The 18,503-nt window shown below is 48.2% G+C and overlaps 1 protein-coding gene across 1 annotated transcript in view; it reads right to left on the reverse strand.

Moving 5' to 3' along the window:
- The window catches only part of LOC132399537 (pre-B-cell leukemia transcription factor-interacting protein 1-like), a 44,256-nt gene that overhangs the window by 18,876 nt on the left and 6,877 nt on the right, over positions 1-18,503 (reverse strand). The window contains exons 2-8 of the mRNA XM_059980006.1: positions 18,373-18,450; positions 8,700-8,777; positions 7,435-7,498; positions 6,041-6,144; positions 4,595-4,781; positions 2,907-3,122; positions 518-541 (exon numbers count right to left, since the gene is read on the reverse strand). Of these exons, the coding sequence (XP_059835989.1) occupies positions 518-541; positions 2,907-3,122; positions 4,595-4,781; positions 6,041-6,144; positions 7,435-7,498; positions 8,700-8,777; positions 18,373-18,432 (733 nt within the window). The 5' untranslated portion in view covers positions 18,433-18,450. The remainder of the gene's footprint in view (positions 1-517; positions 542-2,906; positions 3,123-4,594; positions 4,782-6,040; positions 6,145-7,434; positions 7,499-8,699; positions 8,778-18,372; positions 18,451-18,503) is intronic.

Raw genomic sequence — 18,503 nt, forward strand, 5'->3', positions numbered from 1 at the left:
CATTGCCTTTTGAAGATGTCCTCAATGCTGAGGAGGTTCATGCCTGTGCTGGAGCCGGCTGAGTTCACAACTTTCTGCAGCTTTCTCCGATCCTGTGCAGTGGTCGTTCCACACCAGACAGTGATGCAAACAGTCTGAACTCTCTCCACAGTATATCTGTAGAAATTTGCCGGTGACTTTGCTAACATACCAAGTCTGCTCAAACTCCCAATGAAGTATAGCCACTGTCGTGCCTTCTTTGTGAGTGCAACGATAAGGGTCGATTCTTAGAGACGTTGACACCAGGAATTTGAAACTGCTCACGCTTTCCACTGCTGATCCTGATGCGGACCGGTGTCCCCCGCCCCCCCCAGACTTCCCCCTCCTGAAGTCCACAGCCTGAATGCTGTAGCCCTATTCAAGAGATAGCGAGCTTAGACAAGAGCGAGGAAGGCGGCCCAGAGTTTGCTGAAGCGGGGAGATGGGGTCAGTGGCGCATCCGGTGAAGTAGCGGCACGCACGCACACCCACTACTCACCAGGTCTGCGGTGGGTAGCAGGACCTGAAAGTCAAGTACAATTGCCAGTCACACATCGAACAGGAAGCTGCCTTCCCAGGAACATTCCCCCAACCCCCTACCCCTACCCCTCCCTGTCTCCCTCCCACGGACAGCAGCCAAAGATCCCTCCCACCCTAGGCATTCTCCCTTCCCCACGCTCCCATCAGGTAGAAGATATAAAAGTCTGAAAGCTCGTACCACCAGGCTCAAGGACAGCTTCTGCTCCACTGTGATCAGACTCTTGAACGGACATCTCATACAATAAAAAATAAACCCCTGATCTCCCAATCTACCTCGTTGTGACCCTTGCACGTTATTCTCTGACTGCACCGTCCTTTCTCTCTATTCTGCATTGCTTTCCTTTTACTCACATCTATCTTGACAGCAAACAAAAGCTTTTCACTGTATCTCAGTACATGTGACAATAATAAACCAATTGAACCCTCCTTCTCTGTCTGAAACTTTGCCCGTCTCCGTCCTAGACACCCCTGCTCATTACCCACCCTGTCGAGGTCTATCACAATCATTCAGGTTTCAGTAAGGTCCCCGATCTGTCCTCTTGGATTGGTTTTAATATACTCTAGGTCACGAATGTGATCAGCCAATCAAGCTGCACAGCAGAGAGAGGTCTTCTGAATGGCATTTCAAAGTTCAAAGTTCATTGGGAGCAGCCATTGCCAAGCTAGGTTCAAGGACAAAAGACTAATTGAGAGCAGCTAAGATCGAGGCTCATTCAAAATGGGTGACCAGGGTCAAGGGTCAAGGGTCAAAACTCTACGAAATCAGATGATATTCAACCAGGTCAAAGCCTATGGAAAATGGATGATTCTTCACCAGAGTCCAGGATCAATGATCAATGAAAGTGAGTCGAAGGCGAAAGCTTACTGGGCAAGGTCAATGTCAAAGTTCAACGGTGAAATCTCATTGGAAGCCATGAGTCAAAGGTCACTGACAATAGGTGACTCCTAATGAGGGTCAAGGGTTAGAGCTTTGGAAGTAGATGATTTGATTAAGTTTCAAGTTAAGTTTATTCCCTGAATTTTAAGTTTGGTTCAGTGAATATTACCTTATCCTCCAACAAAAGTTGTGGAAAGTCACTGAGGTTAGCTATTTTACCCAAAATATTTAATAGAAGACAGGACTTTCACGGTGATTGGTAGAACCCGGGGGGGGAGAGCTATGCTGGTGGGAGATTGGGGACCGTGTTGAGAGCAACTGGGAACCGGCACAGGAAAGGAGATGAGGCCGAGGACCGATCGGTCACGACCGTATTGACCAGCAGGCAGGCTCAAGGGGCCAAGCGGCCTTCACCCATTCCAATATTTATTTTACTTTCCAGATGTGCTGACCCTTGACCCCAAGTCTGATCTGTAATGAACTTTGATCCTCATACCCAGCAACTACCTTTGAACCTTCATGTGAAGATCTGACCAATATCGATAAGCTTGGCAGAGTGTGGGATCAATTATAATGATGCTGTTGGGACTTGAGGACATGATTTAATGGGAAAGGTAGAATAGGTCAGGACTTTATTCCGTAGAAAGTAGCAGATTAAGGGGAGATTTGATTGAGGTGTACAGACTTGAGGGGTATAAATGAGGTGATGCTTGCAGGCTTCTCCTCACCCGGGCTGGGTGAGACTAGAACTAGAGGTCAAAGTTGAGGCTGAAAGGTGAAACGTTTCAGTGGAAGCCTTTTCAGTCAGAGGGAGGTGTGAGTGTGGAACGAGCTGCCAAAGGGGTGGTGGATGTGGGTTTGATTACAACAGTGAAGAGAAGTTTGCATGAGTACATGGTTGGGAGGGCTCTGAAGGGCTGTGGTCCGGGTATGAGGATCTAGATGGGCCGAAGGGAACACTTCCCTGCTGTAGTGTGCATAGTAGCATATCGGTTAGTGTAACACTTCACAGCGATTAGATGATCAGAGTTCGATTCCCACCGCCGTCTGTAGGTTCTCCATGTGACCGCTGGGATTCCCACGGCTGCTCCAGTTTCCTCCCACATTCCAAAGAATGGGTGACGGTCAGTGAGTTGTGGGCGTGCTAAGCTGGAACCAGAAGCCGGGGGTCGCTCGTGGGCTGCTCGCAGCACATCCTCGGACTGTTCATCATTGACACAAACATTTCACTGTGTGTTTCGATGTTTTGACGAACGGGACAAATAAAGCTAATCTTTAAACCCCCACACCTGAGCCACAAGAATGACCTTTAACCCCTGAACCCTGACACTGGCTGCTCCCAATCAATTTTTGCCGCGGGTGTCGGGGACCGTTTCCCGGCGCTGGAGGTGAGGGGATACAATAATCTTCTGACATGGCCCTGTTCTGATGAACACCCCACCCCCCCTCACCTCAGAGGTCAGTTACTCACCGAAGATCCCGAAGCCCACACCCACCAGCAGCAGGGCCACTAGCAGGCACTTGTTCAGGGTGACCCCACCCCAGTCCCCCTCCTCGGCTGGGACAGCCAGTGCCGGACGTGGGCTGGGCTTTCCGGAGCTGGTCCACTGTCTCCTACGGACGCTCCCTGCCCCCTCCTGGGATCTCAGATCCTGGATGTCCTGCACGTCTCTCACTGGTGGCGTCACTGCACAGAGACCGGGGGTGGGGGGTTGTTCGATTAGGAGGGTATCAGAAGCAATGTGCACAGTAATATCCCACAGGCATTACGGGGTTGAAGCTTAGAATCTTCAGTGAGCTTGGCTTTCCTCTCGCCCCTCCCACAGCTCAGCACTTCCTTGTCACCACCCCTCCCTCGGTCTTACACCAGGTGAACCAGCCCCCGGAGGGTTGTAAATCAGGACCATGGACTGGGACAGTGATCCTATTAACACATTTGTTTTAAGGGTCCTGAGATGGGCAACAAGGTGGGGTGGGGTAGAACAAATTAAATTCAAACGATTGCTTTTTTTAAAAAAACAATCAAAGCAAAGTGGAGAAAGGGTGCTTGTTTGCATTGTTTATACAGATCACTTTATCACACAGTGGACTGAGGCTACACCAAAATTAATTAGATCTTAACTTTTAATCGGATAACTAACACAAATAAATCTCCCTTAATGCATCTAAAATGAACTGCACCCATCCCAACCCATTTCCCACAGCTTTTACATATTAACTGCACAGTAATACAGATCACATCACCGCCAAAGGTTCCTCCAGACTGAGCTCTGTCACTGTCTGGATGAATCCTAGCTCGCTTTGGCACCTGCTCTGCCCATGAACTGCAGAACTACAGCTCCATACATTATGTAAACTCCATGGGTTCAGTCTGCACTTCGCACTACCTCAGTAAAGAAGCCAGCACAGTCGAAGACCCTCCCACCAGGTTCAGGGGCAGCTCCCACCACCCCCAACCCTGCCCCCCCCATTACTTGACTCCTGATTGGATCTCTTGTACAATGAAATGGACTTTTGGCCTCACCATCTATCTCGTGAAGATCATGCACCTTGTTGTCTGCCTGCACCGCACTTTCTCTGTAGCTGTTACACTTCATTCTGTGATGTTTTACCTTGTTCTGCCTCAGTGCTCTGTGTAACGATCTGCTCTGCATGAACAGTGTGCAAGACAAGCTTTTCACAGTGTCTTAGCATTGGAATTGGTTTGTTATTGTCACGTGGACCGAGAGGCAAGAACAGGGTGAACATAATGTATCAACATTAGGTTAGTCCAAGACAAATTGTGTCTTGGAACTTGTGACATTAATAAACCAATACCAAATTTCTATTATAAAACACATGCTGCCTGCCTCTCACCCAAAAACTATGCCCTCTTTGTTGACAGCCCCCACATCAGGGGACAAAAAATTACCCTCCGATAATTCTGCTCACCTCTATCAGGTCTCCTCTCAGCCTCCTCCGCTCGAGGGAGAACAGAGCCAGACTCTCCCACCTCTCCTCATAACTGAAACACACTGTCCCAGGCAACGCTCTGTGGCGTCACCGCTGCACCCGGTTTCCTCCTTCCCACAGCACGGGGACCAAAAGAGTTCGCAGTGCCGCAGGCTGCAGAGTCACAGAAGGGCAATGGGGTCTGATTTGGGGCGAGCGGGCTCTCACCTGGTGGTACGGTCTGGCCTGGAGACTTAGTACTGGCTCCCTCTGTCCCTCCCAGCACGCGGCGTTCGCCACTGGCTGCTGTGACGGAGTGAGAGTCAGCAGCTGCACTGAGTGCCGCCTCGCCCTCCAGCGCCGCCCCATCTTCTGTTAAGATGTCTTGCGTGACATCCTGGGAGTCTCCAGGCGTCTGAGAGGGCAGAAAGACAGGTTACTGGCTGGAGAAGCGTTGGGGAAAAGTGATGGTTGGTTACTAGGCGGGGAATGAGATTCCAGTAACCCTACATCGATGGCAGCAAACCTTTTTGAGAGCGCCTGCCCAAATTGCAGTAACTTTCTAAATTATTCTTTCACCTGCCATGGTAATTTTGAGCAGAGGTTACTAATGAGTAATGAGTTAGTAACAATAAGTGTGAAAAACACTCCGGGTTCAGACACAGAGTGAAACTCCCTCTACACCGTCCCATCACACACTCCCGGGGTCAGACACAGAGTGAAGCTCCCCCCACACCGTCCCATCACACACTCCCAGGGTCAGACACAGAGTGAAACTCCCTCTACACCGTCCCATCACACACTCCCAGGGTCAGACACAGAGTGAAACTCCCTCTACACCGTCCCATCACACACTCCCGGGGTCAGACACAGAGTGAAACTCCCTCCACACCGTCCCATCACACACTCCCGGGGTCAGACACAGAGTGAAACTCCCTCCACACCGTCCCATCACACACTCCTGGGGTCAGACACAGAGTGAAGCTCCCTCCACACTGTCCCATCACACACTCCCGGCGTCAGACACAGAGTGAAGCTCCTTCCACACCGTCCCATCACACAATCCCAGGGTCAGACACAGAGTGAAGCTCCTTCCACACCGTCCCATCACACACTCCCGGGGTCAGACACAGAGTGAAGCTCCTTCTACACCGTCCCATCACACAATCCCGGGGTCAGACACAGAGTGAAACTCCCTCTACACCATCCCATCACACACTCCCGGGGTCAGACACAGAGTGAAACTCCCTCTACACTGTCCCATCACACACTCCCAGGGTCAGACACAGAGTGAAACTCCCTCTACACTGTCCCATCACACACTCCCGGGGTCAAACACAGAGTGAAGCTCCCTCCACACCGTCCCATCACACACTCCCAGGGTCAGACACAGAGTGAAACTCCCTCCACACTGTCCCATCACACACTCCCGGGGTTAGACACAGTGAAACTCCCTCCACACTGTCCCAGGACATGGGAGTGTTTGCAGTAGAATTTACCTGACCCTTAATATAATACCGCAGGACCTGTGACGCTCTGGAACTACAAATGGGATTTGGTTTTCCGGACATTCCTGTTGGAATGACAGTGTTGGAGGTTCCCTGGGTTGAGATGAAATTCCTGGGAGACAGATTCCCGGACGAGCGTCTGGGTGTGGTTCTCAGAACCACCTACCTGGGGTGGGAGGAACATGGTCAGTGTGGCCGGCACCTGATAGTTTCGATCCAAGTCCGAGGGGATACCCTCCGCATCTGCGTTCTCAAGAATATTCTCACTCACTGTTTCAAGAGAGAAAAAAATTACAGTTGGCCCTCCTCATCCGCGAATTCAACCAACCGCGAATCGCGAAAACCCGGAAGTGCTCTTCCAGCACTTGCTGTTCGAGCATGTACAGACTTTTTTTCTTGTCATTATTCCCTAAACAATGCAGTATAACAACTATTTACATAGCATTTACATTGTATAAGGTATTATAAGTAATCTAGAGATGATTTAAAGTATACAGGAGGATGTGCGTGGGTTATCATGGATCGGGATAAAAAAAATCATAAGTTCTCTTACTAAATAAGTCGGAACAGGTACATCCAGTATTATTTAGCATCAGTTAGTCAAACATTTTTCTTAATATATAGATTATATTTTACCTCTCTATGCATATAAAACATTTAAGTACGCATGTTTCAGCGCCGGGCTCGGGAACAGAAGTTTCCGAGTTCGATCCAGTGACAGATCGCTCCTGAGTGCACTCTCTTTCCATGCCGGGTTGATGTGGAGGATCAAAAACCCAAAACCCAATAATTAAACCACTGTGTTCCTTAGTAATAATTGTAGCTTTCATCTGGGCAGGGCCTTTCTCACTTTATCCATTAAAATTGTTCCAATCATTGACCAACTGTAGCCTAACGCTTTTCCAGTGACCGATGGTGTTTCACCTCTTTCCAATCACTTTATTACTTCCACTTTATTTTCAATCATTATCGTGATTATTTTTGTGAACAGAAACACTGCGGATTCAGAGCCTCACTGCTGGGTCCTAATGTCCACCGCATTGAGACAGGTTAAATAAGGTCTGGGGTACCGCTGGGTCCTAAGGTCCACCGCATTGAGACAGGTTGAATAAGGGACTTGAGGATCTGTGTTTTTTTGGTATCAGCGAGGGGTACCGGAACCAATCCCTCACGGATAAGGAGGGCCGACTGTAATCCCAGCCTTCCCAAGACCGCAGCCTCTTCCCACCACCACCACCGCCATGCCCGTGCAAAAGAGCCAGTGAAATACGGAGAGGGCAGGAATGAGGTCAGGTGAGGAGAAGGGGTGTGGAGATTCGCTCCAGGGGGGAAACATTTACTCCCCTGCCCTGGATGGGGGAGCGGAACCGGTTCTCCACAGGATCTTTCTGTGCCTAGACATACAAACTATGGGGAACAGTGGGTGGGAAGGTAATCAGTGTGGGACCTGCCTCTCCAAATGTGCAGCCTTTCCTAGTCAGATAGTGGAGCAATGTGAGAGGGGTATGGAGGTGGGCGGGATGAGGAGGTGAGGGAGAGGGGAGTTGTTTGACTTCCTACCCGAGGGTTGGGAGACGTCCAGCCACTCGTCTGCCCCAGCTCCTAGAGTCTCCACCGATATCTCCTGGAGAGAGAATAAAGGAAGTTGGTTATGGGAGAGAGGGTTTCCCAACTTCCTCACCACCCCCCTTCCCCATTCCCTCATCACAACTGGGGGGGAGGGGTCGGAGTTCGAAGTTCAATTCCGGCAACTTTGTCAGCAGTTTGCACATCCTTCATGTGAACCCGTGCGTTTCCTCCGGGTGCTCTGCTTTCCTCCCACAGTCCAAAGACGTACCGGTTGGTTGGTTAATCAGTCAATTGTCCTGTGATTAGTTAAATAGGTGGGTTATGGCACTTTGGGCTAGAAGGGTCTGATCTGCAATGTATTTCTAAATAAATAAACAAACCATCCAACAAGTTCCTTCCTCTCCCTGTACCCCCTCCCCCCACTTTGCTGGGAGGGGCTGGAGAGCAGCTGTTCCCAAAAGTAGAACCAGGAGGAGCTGAAACAGCTGGCAAGCATCCCCTAGCCCCACCTCGACAACAGAACAACGTGGACCAAGGACTCGTGTCTGCACTAAGATCTTGCTTCTGCACAGTCTGTTTTTGCTGTATGATACTTTAAACCCTATTTATGTTGTGTGTGTGGCCTGTATCCAAGTATCTCTGACGCTGCAAGATTTTCATTGTTACCTGTATCTCACCTGGTTCCTTCAGCTTGTCACGGCAGGGTTTAATGGGGAGAACCCCCCACTACCTATTAAATATTGTGCCACTCAAATAGCCTCTGGCAGCCAAGTCCAGCTCCTGACCTTCATGTGTGGCTTGTCTATCAAGCCTGGGGGAATCGTTTCTACTGACAGGAGAAGGGGAAAAGGCGGGTTACTGATGCCTTAATACCGGTCGCTTCAGGCAGACGGGGCTCATCAGCCGTGGCTGGCAGCTCATCTGGAAGGAGAACTTTGATCTCAAACTTCCGCGGCCCTGTGGTTATACCCGCTCATGGGGCAGGCTTTGGGATTAAACTCCAGAGCAAACTGTGGAGCTGGAGGCCTGAACGCAGTCCGATGTTGAGTTCAAATCTGACTGGCATCTCCTGCGATGATGCTGGTCCCAAACTATCGGTCTCTGCCATTACTTTAGATTCACCAGCTGCCTGGAGAGGGGCAGCCTGCTACCTAGCCTCTCCATATCGTACTGCCCTGCTGGGGCACAACAACCGCGGTCAACTCTGACCCATCAGGTACCACACCACACTCCTGCAGAAACTTTACTTGATTTACCTCCGCCACAGCGGGTGGCATCTGGCCAATCGTGTCGTCTTCCTCGAAAACATCTGCCATCGTGTCGATGATCTGTGCCTGGGAACAGAAGAGGACCATCAGACACATGTGCCCGCGCCCCCAAATTCCCCGATCCCTCCCGCTCCCCACAATCGCAGAGTTTACCTCATTTTTCCTTCCCGTCGAATCCGCTCCCGATGCGCTTTCCACTTGTTCACCCTTTCCCGGCAAAGGTGGACAATCCCAGAGTGGATCGCTGATGCGGAGGGGTGATGTGACCAGGAGTATAGTGGATGGGGACTGGGGAGGAGGGTCAGCAGGGGCTCAGTGGGCCAAAGGGTCTGATGCACGTCTCTGGCGTACTGTTGAAGTGGGGGAAAAGGAACAGGATCTGAACTTTCCTGAAGAGTCCGATTGGTCGACCAACACCATAAGACCTGCCAAGACATTTTCCGGGCTGTCGTATCTTTTTCCACAGGGGCCAGCTCCACATACAGCAACATCCCCCTCATAACATGACAACAGAGAATTTAAGATAACAGAGACATCCAACATCGAAGATCTCCATCATCCAGAACTTACCATCTTCTCATAGCTAGGCAGGAGGCCCAGAAACCTGAAGCTCCACACCTCCAGGTCTCGAACCCGAATCACACCTCAGTAATCTTGCACTATGTATTTGTTCAAATTATACTTCTTCTTGTATAAAGTGGATGATTGATGGTTTCCTGTGAATACTGCATTTATAACCATGTAACAATTACAGCACAGAAACAGGCCATCTCGGCCCTTCTAGTCCGTGCCGAACGCTTACTTTCGCCTAGTCCCACCAACCTGCACTCAGCCTATAACCCTCCATTCCTTTCCTGTCCATATACCTATCCAATTTTTTTTTTAAATGACATAATCGAACCTGCCTCTGCCACTTCTACTGGAAGCTCATTCCACACAGCTACCACTCTCTGAGTAAGGAAATTCCCCTTCGTGTTACCCCTAAACTTTTGCCCCCTAACTCTCAGCTCATGTCCTCTTGTTTGAATCTCCCCTACTCTCAATGGAAAAAGCCTATCCACGTCAACTCTATCTATCCCCCTCATAATTTTAAATACCTCTATCAAGTCCCCCCTCAACCTTCTAAGCTCCAAAGAATAAAGACCTAACTTGTTCAACCTTTCTCTATAACTTAGGTGCTGGAACCCAGGTAACATTCTAGTAAATCTCGTCTGTACTCTCTCTATTTTGTTGACATCTATAATTCGGTGACCAGAACTGTACACAATTCTCCAAATTCAGCCTTACCAATGCCTTGTACAATTTTAACTTTACATCCCAACTCCTATACTCAATGCTCTGATTTATAAAGGCCAGCATACCAAAAGCTTTCTTCACCACCCTATCCACATGAGATTCCACCTTCAGGGAATTATGCATCATTATTCCTAGTTCAAAGGCAACACGAGTGAACCTGCAGATGCTGGAAATAAATAAAAACACAAAATGCTGGCAGAACTCAGCAGGCCAGACAGCATCTATGGGAGGAGGTAGTGATGACGTTTCGGGCCAAAACCCTTCATCAGGAGTGAAGTAACATGGGATGGCGGAGGGGGGATAAGAAGTGGGGGGAGGGATGAAGTAGAGAGCTGGGAAGTGATAGGCTGGGGGAAGGTGGAGAATTATGGGAAATAAAAGAGAAGGTAGGGCTGGGGGGAGATAATAGTGAGGGGGGGAGAAAAAGAAAGAGAACCACACTAAAATAATAGGGATGGGGTAAGGAGGGGCAGGGGCTCAGTCCTCCAGCAGTGGCGGGATCTCCCTGTCTCCCTTCAATTCCACCGACCGTTCCCACTCTGACACGTCTGTCTATGTCTGTCCTCTACCGTCAAGATGAGGCCACATGCAGGTCGATGGAGCAATACCTTATCTCCCGCCTAGGTAGCCTCCTACCTGCCGGCATGAACATCCAACTCACAGACCTCCGTTGATACCCCTGCCCCCCTTTACCCCCATCCCTATCTATTATTTTAGTCTGGTTCTCTTTCTCTCTCTTTTTTCCCCCTCACTATTATCTCCCCCCAGCCCTACCTTTCTTTCTCTTTTATTTCCCATAATTCTCCAGCTTCCCCCAGCCCATTTCCCTTCAGCCTATCACTTACCAGCTCTCTACTTCATCCCTCCCCCCACTTCTTATCCCCCCCCCTCGACCATCCCATGTTACTTCACTCCTGATGAAGGGTTTTGGCCCGAAATGTCGTCACTACCTCCTCCGATAGATGCTGTCTGGCCTGCTGAGTTCTGCCAGCATTTTGAGTTTTTATTATTCCTAGTTCACTCTGTTCTACTGCATTCCTCAATGCCCTACCATTTATCTTGTATGTCCTATTTTGATTAGTCCTACCAAAATGTAGCACCTCACACTTATCAACATTAAACTCCATCTGCTATCTTTCAGCCCACTCTTCTAACTGGCCTAAATCTCTCTGCAAGCTTTGAAAACTTTCTTCATTATCCACAACGCCACCTATTATCTGCATACTTACTAATCCAATTTACCACCCCATCATCCAGATCATTAATGTTTATGACAAACAACATTGGACCCAGTACAGATCCCTGAGGCACACCACTAGTCACTGGCCTCCAACCTGACAAGCAGTTATCCACCACTACTCTCTGGCATCTCCCATCCAGCCACTGTTCAATCCATTTTACTACTTCAATATTAATACCTAACGATTGAACCTTCCTAACTAACCTTCCCTGCAGAACCTTGTCAAAGGCCTTACTGAAGTCCATATAGACAACATCCACTGTTTTACCCTCGTCAACTTTCCTAGTAACCGCTTCAAAAAATTCAATAAGATTTGTCAAACATGACCTTCCACGCACAAATCCATGTTTACTGTTCCTGATCAGACCCTGTCTATCCAGATAATTATATATACCATCTCTAAGAATACTTTCCATTAATTTACCCACCACTGGCGTCAAACTTACAGGCCGATAATTGCTAGGTTTGCTCTTAGAACCCTTTTTAAACAATGGAAACAGATGAGCAATATGCCAATCCTCCGGCACCATCCCCGTTTCTAACGACATTTGAAATATTTCTGTCAGAGCCCCTGCCATTTCCACACTAACCTCCCTCAAGGTCCAAGGGAATATCCTGTCAGGACCTGGAGACTTATCCAATTTATATTCTTTAAAAGCTCCAGCACTTCCTCTTCCTTAATCATCATAGTTTCCCTAACTACCCTACTTGTTTCACTTACCTTACACAATTCAATATCCTTCTCCTTAGTGAATACCGAAGAAAATAAATTGTTCAAAATCTCCCCCATCTCTTTCAGCTCCACACATGGCTGTCCACTCTGATTTTCTAAGGGACCAATTTTATCCTTCACTATCCTTTTGCTATTAATATAACTGTAGATACCCTTTGGATTTACTTTCACCTTACTTGCCAAAGCAAACTCGTATCTTATTTTAGCTTTTCTAATTTCTTTAAGATTCTTTTGACATTCTTTATATTCCTCGAGCACCTCATTTACTCCATGCTGCCTATATTTATTGTAGATCTCTCTCCTTTTCCAAACCAAGTTTCCAATATCCCTTGAAAACCATGGCTCTCTCAAAATTTTAACTGTTCCTTTCAACCTAACAGGAACATAAAGATTCTGTACCCTCAAAATTTCACCTTCAAATGACCTCCATTTCTCTATTACATCCTTCCCATAAAACAAATTGTCCCAATCCACTCCTTCTAAATCCTTTCGCATCTCCTGAAAGTTAGCCTTTCTCCAGTCAAAAATCTAAACCTGAGTCCAGACCTATCCTTCTCCATAATTATATTGAAACTAATGGCATTGTGATCACTGGACCCGAAGTGCTCCCCAACACATACCTCCATCACCTGACCTATCTCATTCCCTAACAGGAGATCCAACACTGCCCCTTCTCTAGTTGGTACCTCTATGTATTGCTGCAAAAAACTATCCTGCACACATTTTACAAACTCCAAAGCATCCAGCCCTTTTACAGAATGGGCTTCCCAGTCAATCTCCCACAATCAGAACCTTGTGCTTACTACAAATATCTGCTATCCCCTTACAGATTTGCTCCTCCAATTTTCGCTCCCCATTAGGTGGTCTATAATATACCCCTATAAGTGTTGGTACACATTTCACATTCCTCAATTCCACCCAAATAGTCTCCCAAATAGTCTAAACTATCCTGCCAAAGCACCGCTGTAATTTTTCTCTGACAAGCAATGCAACACCTCCCCCTCTTCAACACATACAAACAGGCTGCAGGAACTCAGCAGGTTGGGCAGTGTCTGTGGAAACGAACAGTCAACGTATTGAGCTGGGACCCTTCGTCAGGACAAAGGGTCTCAACCCGAAACATTGACAGCTCATTTCCACAGATGCTGCCCGACCTGCTGAGTTCCTCCAGCTTGTTTGTATGTGTTGATTTGACCACAGCATCTGCACTGTACTTTGTGTTTACCTCCCCCTCTTGCCCCTCTGATTCTATCACACCTGAAGCAATGAAATCCAGCAATATTTAGTTGCCAATCACACCCCTCCTGCAACCATGTTTCACTAATAGCTACAACATCATAATTCCAGGTATCAATCCATGCTCTAAGCTAATCCACCTTTCTTACAATGCTCCTAGCATTAAAGTAGATGCATTTAAGAAACTCTCCACCTCTTACTCTCTGTTTATCCCTAACAGTGCAAACAACTTCATTATCTTTTTCTTCCTTCTCCCCTACATCTTCGGTCTGAGCACTCCCCTTCTCTGTGACCTGCCTATCCTCCCCCACACACTGTCTACTTGCTTTCTCTATTTGTGAACTAACCTCCTCTCTCCTAATCTCTTCAATTTGATTCCCACCCCCCAACCATTCTAGTTTAAAGTCCCCCCCAGTAGCCTCCGGCGCTTTGTGCCTGTGATGCTGTGTGAATACGGTTTCACTGTGTGCATGCACTTGTATAGAGAGCACCAGACACGGTCACATCCCTCCCACGTACTGGCAGGAGGTACTGTGTCAAGAAGGCAGCATCCTCATTAAAGGTCTCCGCCATCTGGGCCAGGCCATCTTCTTCCAAGAGGCACAGAAGCTTGAGGTCCCAAAGTTCAAAGTAAATATATTATCAAAGTACATACAGAACCACGAGGTTCATTTCCTTGTGGGCATACTCTATAACTCTACAGAATAATAACCATAACAGAGTCAAAGAACGACCACACCAACTTGGGCCTTCGACCAGCGTGCAGAAGATAACAAACTGTGCAAACACAGTAAGAAATAAGCAAAAAATATCAAGGGCATGAGATACAGAGTCCTCTGAAAGTGAGTCAGTTGGTTGCGAGAACATTTCAATGATATTGAAAGTGAAAATGAGTGAAGTTCAGTGAACAGCTACTTCCCTTCAACACACACAAAATGCTGGAGGACCTCAACAAGCCAGGCAGTATCTAGGAAAAGTACAATTGACTCTCCGGACCGAACCCTTCAGCAGGACACTACTCCAGGGATAGCTACTTCCCTTCAACCATTTGGTTCTTGAACCAACCAGCACAACCCTAATCACCACCTCAGGTACAGACACTACAAACCACCTCTTCAGCTTCATTAAATTTCTCCCTTGGAAGAACATGGGACACCCTGTAAGATGTCTCTGGATGCTTTGAGGTAGAGGTGGACAGATCGATATCTCCAGGAAAGATCGGGACCTGTTCGCCCCACCCCAACCAAATTCCGGAGACTCGTCCATCAATCCTTTCAGCCCCCTGAGTGTGTGCTTACCCTTCTCCCCAGTCCCTATCCACACTAACTCCACAGAGGCAAGATGGTGCCGGGGAACCACAGCGATGAGTTGCAGGCAGCTTACAAAGCTTCTAAATGTACTCCTACTGCAATCTGCAGCCTGTAATCTCCCTTTAAGTACCATTTTCTGAACCATCTCAATGAACTAGCAAATTCACAATCTTCTGAAGGACTTGGAAGACTTAACTCTCAGGCAGACTCCAAACCAGGCTCAAACAGAGGGCCATGAAATTCCTCTACCCAGCATCTTGCTAGCAAATGTACAGTCACTGGAGAACAAAACTGAGGACCTAAAGGGACGATTGCTGTATCGGAGGGAAATGCGGAATTGCTGCAGTCTCTGTTTCACAGAGACATGGCTCACTCTAGACATGCTGGATACGTCAGTAAGACCAGAAGGCTTCTGTTTGCACAAGATGAACCGGACTGCTGTTTCAGAGAAAGCAAAAGATGGGGATCTGTGTCTCATTATCAATTCTTTGCGGTGGTCGGACACAGTGGTCTTGTTGCAATCTTGGTCCCTGATCTGAAACAACTAATGATTTAAGTGTCAACCATTCTGCTTCTCAAGAGAGTTCTCCTTTGTCATCTTGACAGAGTTTACATAACACCAAAGACAATGTTTATCAGCCACTTGATGTATTGAGTGCCACCATCAGCAAACAAGAAACAGTCTACCCCGACTCGTTTCACATCATTGTCGGGAACTTCAGTCAGGTCTGTTTGAAAAACATCTGTCCAATCATCATCAACATTTCCCCTACAGCACCAGGGGTGCTGCCTATAGGCAGAGGCCAAAGAGCAGGGCTCTAGAGTCAAGGGCAATAAAGAGGCAGTTGCAGGTGCCAGGGCAGGGGTGGTGGGACTGCTTCCATTTGGTGGACTGGGTCAGAGATCTGAACCAATGTACCATGGTTGTTGTCACAGGCTTTATAAAACCATGTGCACATGCCCACAATAAATTTCGCAGTCTGCCTCTACCAGAAGCCCTGGATGAACCATGAGGTCCGCAATCTGCTGAGGGCCAGACCAGTGGCGTTCAGGTCTGGCGACCAGGTAAAGTATAAGAGTTCCAGCTGCGATTCATGGACAGCCATCTCACATGTGAAGTAGCAATTCTGGAGCAAACTTGAATCACTGAAGGATGCTTGACATCAGTGACAGGGTTTGAACACAATCACCTCCAACAAAATTAAACCAAGCGACAGAGGTGACAATGTCATCACTCCCAGATGAGTCAATGCCTTTTATTCCTCACTTTGACCATCAAAGTATGGACGCACCTTCACAGACTCCTACAGCCCCCACTGACCCTGTGATTTTAGTCTCTGAGGCCAACGTGAGAGCATCCTTCAGGATGGAGAATCCCAAGAAAGCACCTGGCCCAGACGGGTAGGTGGCCAGATGGGTAGGTGGCCAGACGGGTAGGTGGCCAAGTACTAAAGACCTGTGCTGGAGTGTTCACCGGTACCTTTAACCATCAGCTTCAGCAGTCTGCGGCACCCACCTGCTTCAAACAGGGTTCAATTATACCGGTACCTAAGAAGAGTGTGATAACCTGCCTCAATGAATATCATTCCATAGCACTTACATCCTCAGTGATGAAGTGTTTTGAGAGGTTGGTGATGAAACATCTCAACTCCTGCCTGAGATGTAACTTGGATCCGCTCCAATTTGCCTACTGGGATAACAGATCCACAGCAGGTGCCATTTCATTGGCTCTTCACTCAACCCTGGAACGTCCCGAAGCAAAGATGCTCTTCATCAACTACAGCTCGGCTCTCAATGCAATCATTCCCTCAAAACTGTTCAATAAGTCTCAATACCTCCTCGATTTCCTCACTTGCAGACCCCAGTCAGTTTGAATTGGGAACAACATCTCCTCCCAACCGCACAGGTGTGCTCAGCCCCCTGCTCCACTCATTGTGCATTTACGACTGTGAGGCCAAGCACAATTCCAGGCCATATGTGTGTAAAGAGGGTTTCTTCTTTTTGTTAACTAGCAGGAATGCTAATTTACTGATAACGAGAATGGTATTCCTTTGTAAACCAAATGGGGATTAATGTTCTTTCTTCTGAGTCTGTAAGCTTTTGTTGACGGGCTTTTGGGCAGATCGGCGCGAGGGGGTCGAGAGAGAGGACGCATTGCTCTAAGCTGGGCGAGGATCGGACCCTAAAGGGGGGTCCGAGGCCGGGAGATTCTCCGAGGGGGGGGGGGGATGAAGCTAGATGTGCTTGGTTGACCACTCGGAGGGTCCTGAGCTGTTTGGAGAGTCGAGGAGTTCGGAGGGTCCTGAGCTGCGAGTCGAGGAGTTCGGAGGGGATTGAATGGTGGCCAGAAGACTTCAGAAATTGAGCTCCAACGGCTGTGCACGAAGTGGTTTGGACTTTGATAAGTTTGGCGCCTTTTCTTTAATTTTCTCTTCATATATACTGTATCGTTATTAATCACTTAGTTATAGTAACCTTTATAAATTGTACTCATTTAATCGCATATGGTGTACTGTCTGTTTTTGGGCGAGGCGGGGACATCACACAGCATCCACACCAGCTGATTACCCAGTTTGGTGGGGCAGAAGGCTGCTCCCCCTAGACGAGAACAAGCTGAGCGAGCCTGAGACGACCCAGGGGGTTACATGTGAATTTGCTGATGACGCCACTGTTAGCTGTCAAATTACAGGTGGTGATGAATCAGCACATGGGAGGGAAACTGAAGACCTGGCTGAGTGGCACCACAAACACCTCTGAATGTCAGCAAGACCGAGGAGTTTGTTATTGGATTCAGGAAGAGGAAACTGGAGGTCCATGAGCCAGTTCTCATCAGGGATCAGAGTGGAGAGGGTCAGTAACTTTAAATTCTCCATTGCTATTATTTTTGATTATCTATATTGGGTCCAGCACGTACCTACCATCATGGCAGTGCCTCTACTTTCATCAATGTTAGCCAAGATTCGGCTTGTCACCTAAAACTTTGAGAAACTTCTATAGAAGTGTAGGAGAGAATATTGACTGGCTGCAACACAGCCTGGTATGGAAACACCACTTCCTTTGAACAGAAAATACTACAAAACATAGTGGATACGGCCCAGTCCATCACAGGTAAAGCCCTCCCCTCCACTGAGCACATCTACGCAGAGTGCTGTCGTAAGAAAGCAGCGTCCATCATCAAGGACCCCCACCACCCAGGCCACGCTCTCTTCTCACTGCTACCATCAGGAACCCCCACCTTCCAGGCCACGCTCTCTTCTCACTGCTACCATCAGGAACCCCCACCTTCCAGGCCACGCTCTCTTCTCACTGCTACCATCAGGAACCCCCACCTTCCAGGCCACGCTCTCTTCACACTGCTACCATCAGGGAGGAGGTTCAGGAGCCTCAGGACCCTCACCACCAGGTTCAGGAACAGTTATTACTCTTCAACCATCAGGCTCCTGAACCAGAGGGGACAGCTTCACTCACTCCAACACTGAAATGTTCCCCCATTCTCTAGGCTCACTTTCAAGGACTCTTCATCTCATGTTGCCGATAGTAATTACGTTTATTATTACTATTGTTACTACTATCATTTATATTTGCACACTGGTTGTTGTCCGTCCTGTAGGGGGCGGTCTTTCACGGATTCTATTTTGTGTTTCTGCTATTTACTGTGGATGCCCGAAGGAACTGAACCTCAGGGTTGTGAATGGTGACATAAACAGTGTGTACATTGATAACACGTTTACATTGCACAGTACAGTTTTACATCTGATTTATGTTCCGTGCGTGCCTGTGATGCCGCACGTTTCCCACTGCTTCCTGTACCTCACCGCACGCCGGCAGAAACCGGACTTGACTTACCTCCGTCACAGCCTGTGACATCCGGCTGATTGTCTCGTCTTCCTCGGGAATGTCTGACATCCTCTCGGTGACCCGTGCCTGGGAACAGAAGCAAAGTCGTCATGACGTGTGGGGCAGGGGGTTAGCCACAG

This window comes from Hypanus sabinus, chromosome 9 (assembly GCF_030144855.1).
Source record: "Hypanus sabinus isolate sHypSab1 chromosome 9, sHypSab1.hap1, whole genome shotgun sequence".
Lineage (NCBI taxonomy): Eukaryota > Metazoa > Chordata > Chondrichthyes > Myliobatiformes > Dasyatidae > Hypanus > Hypanus sabinus.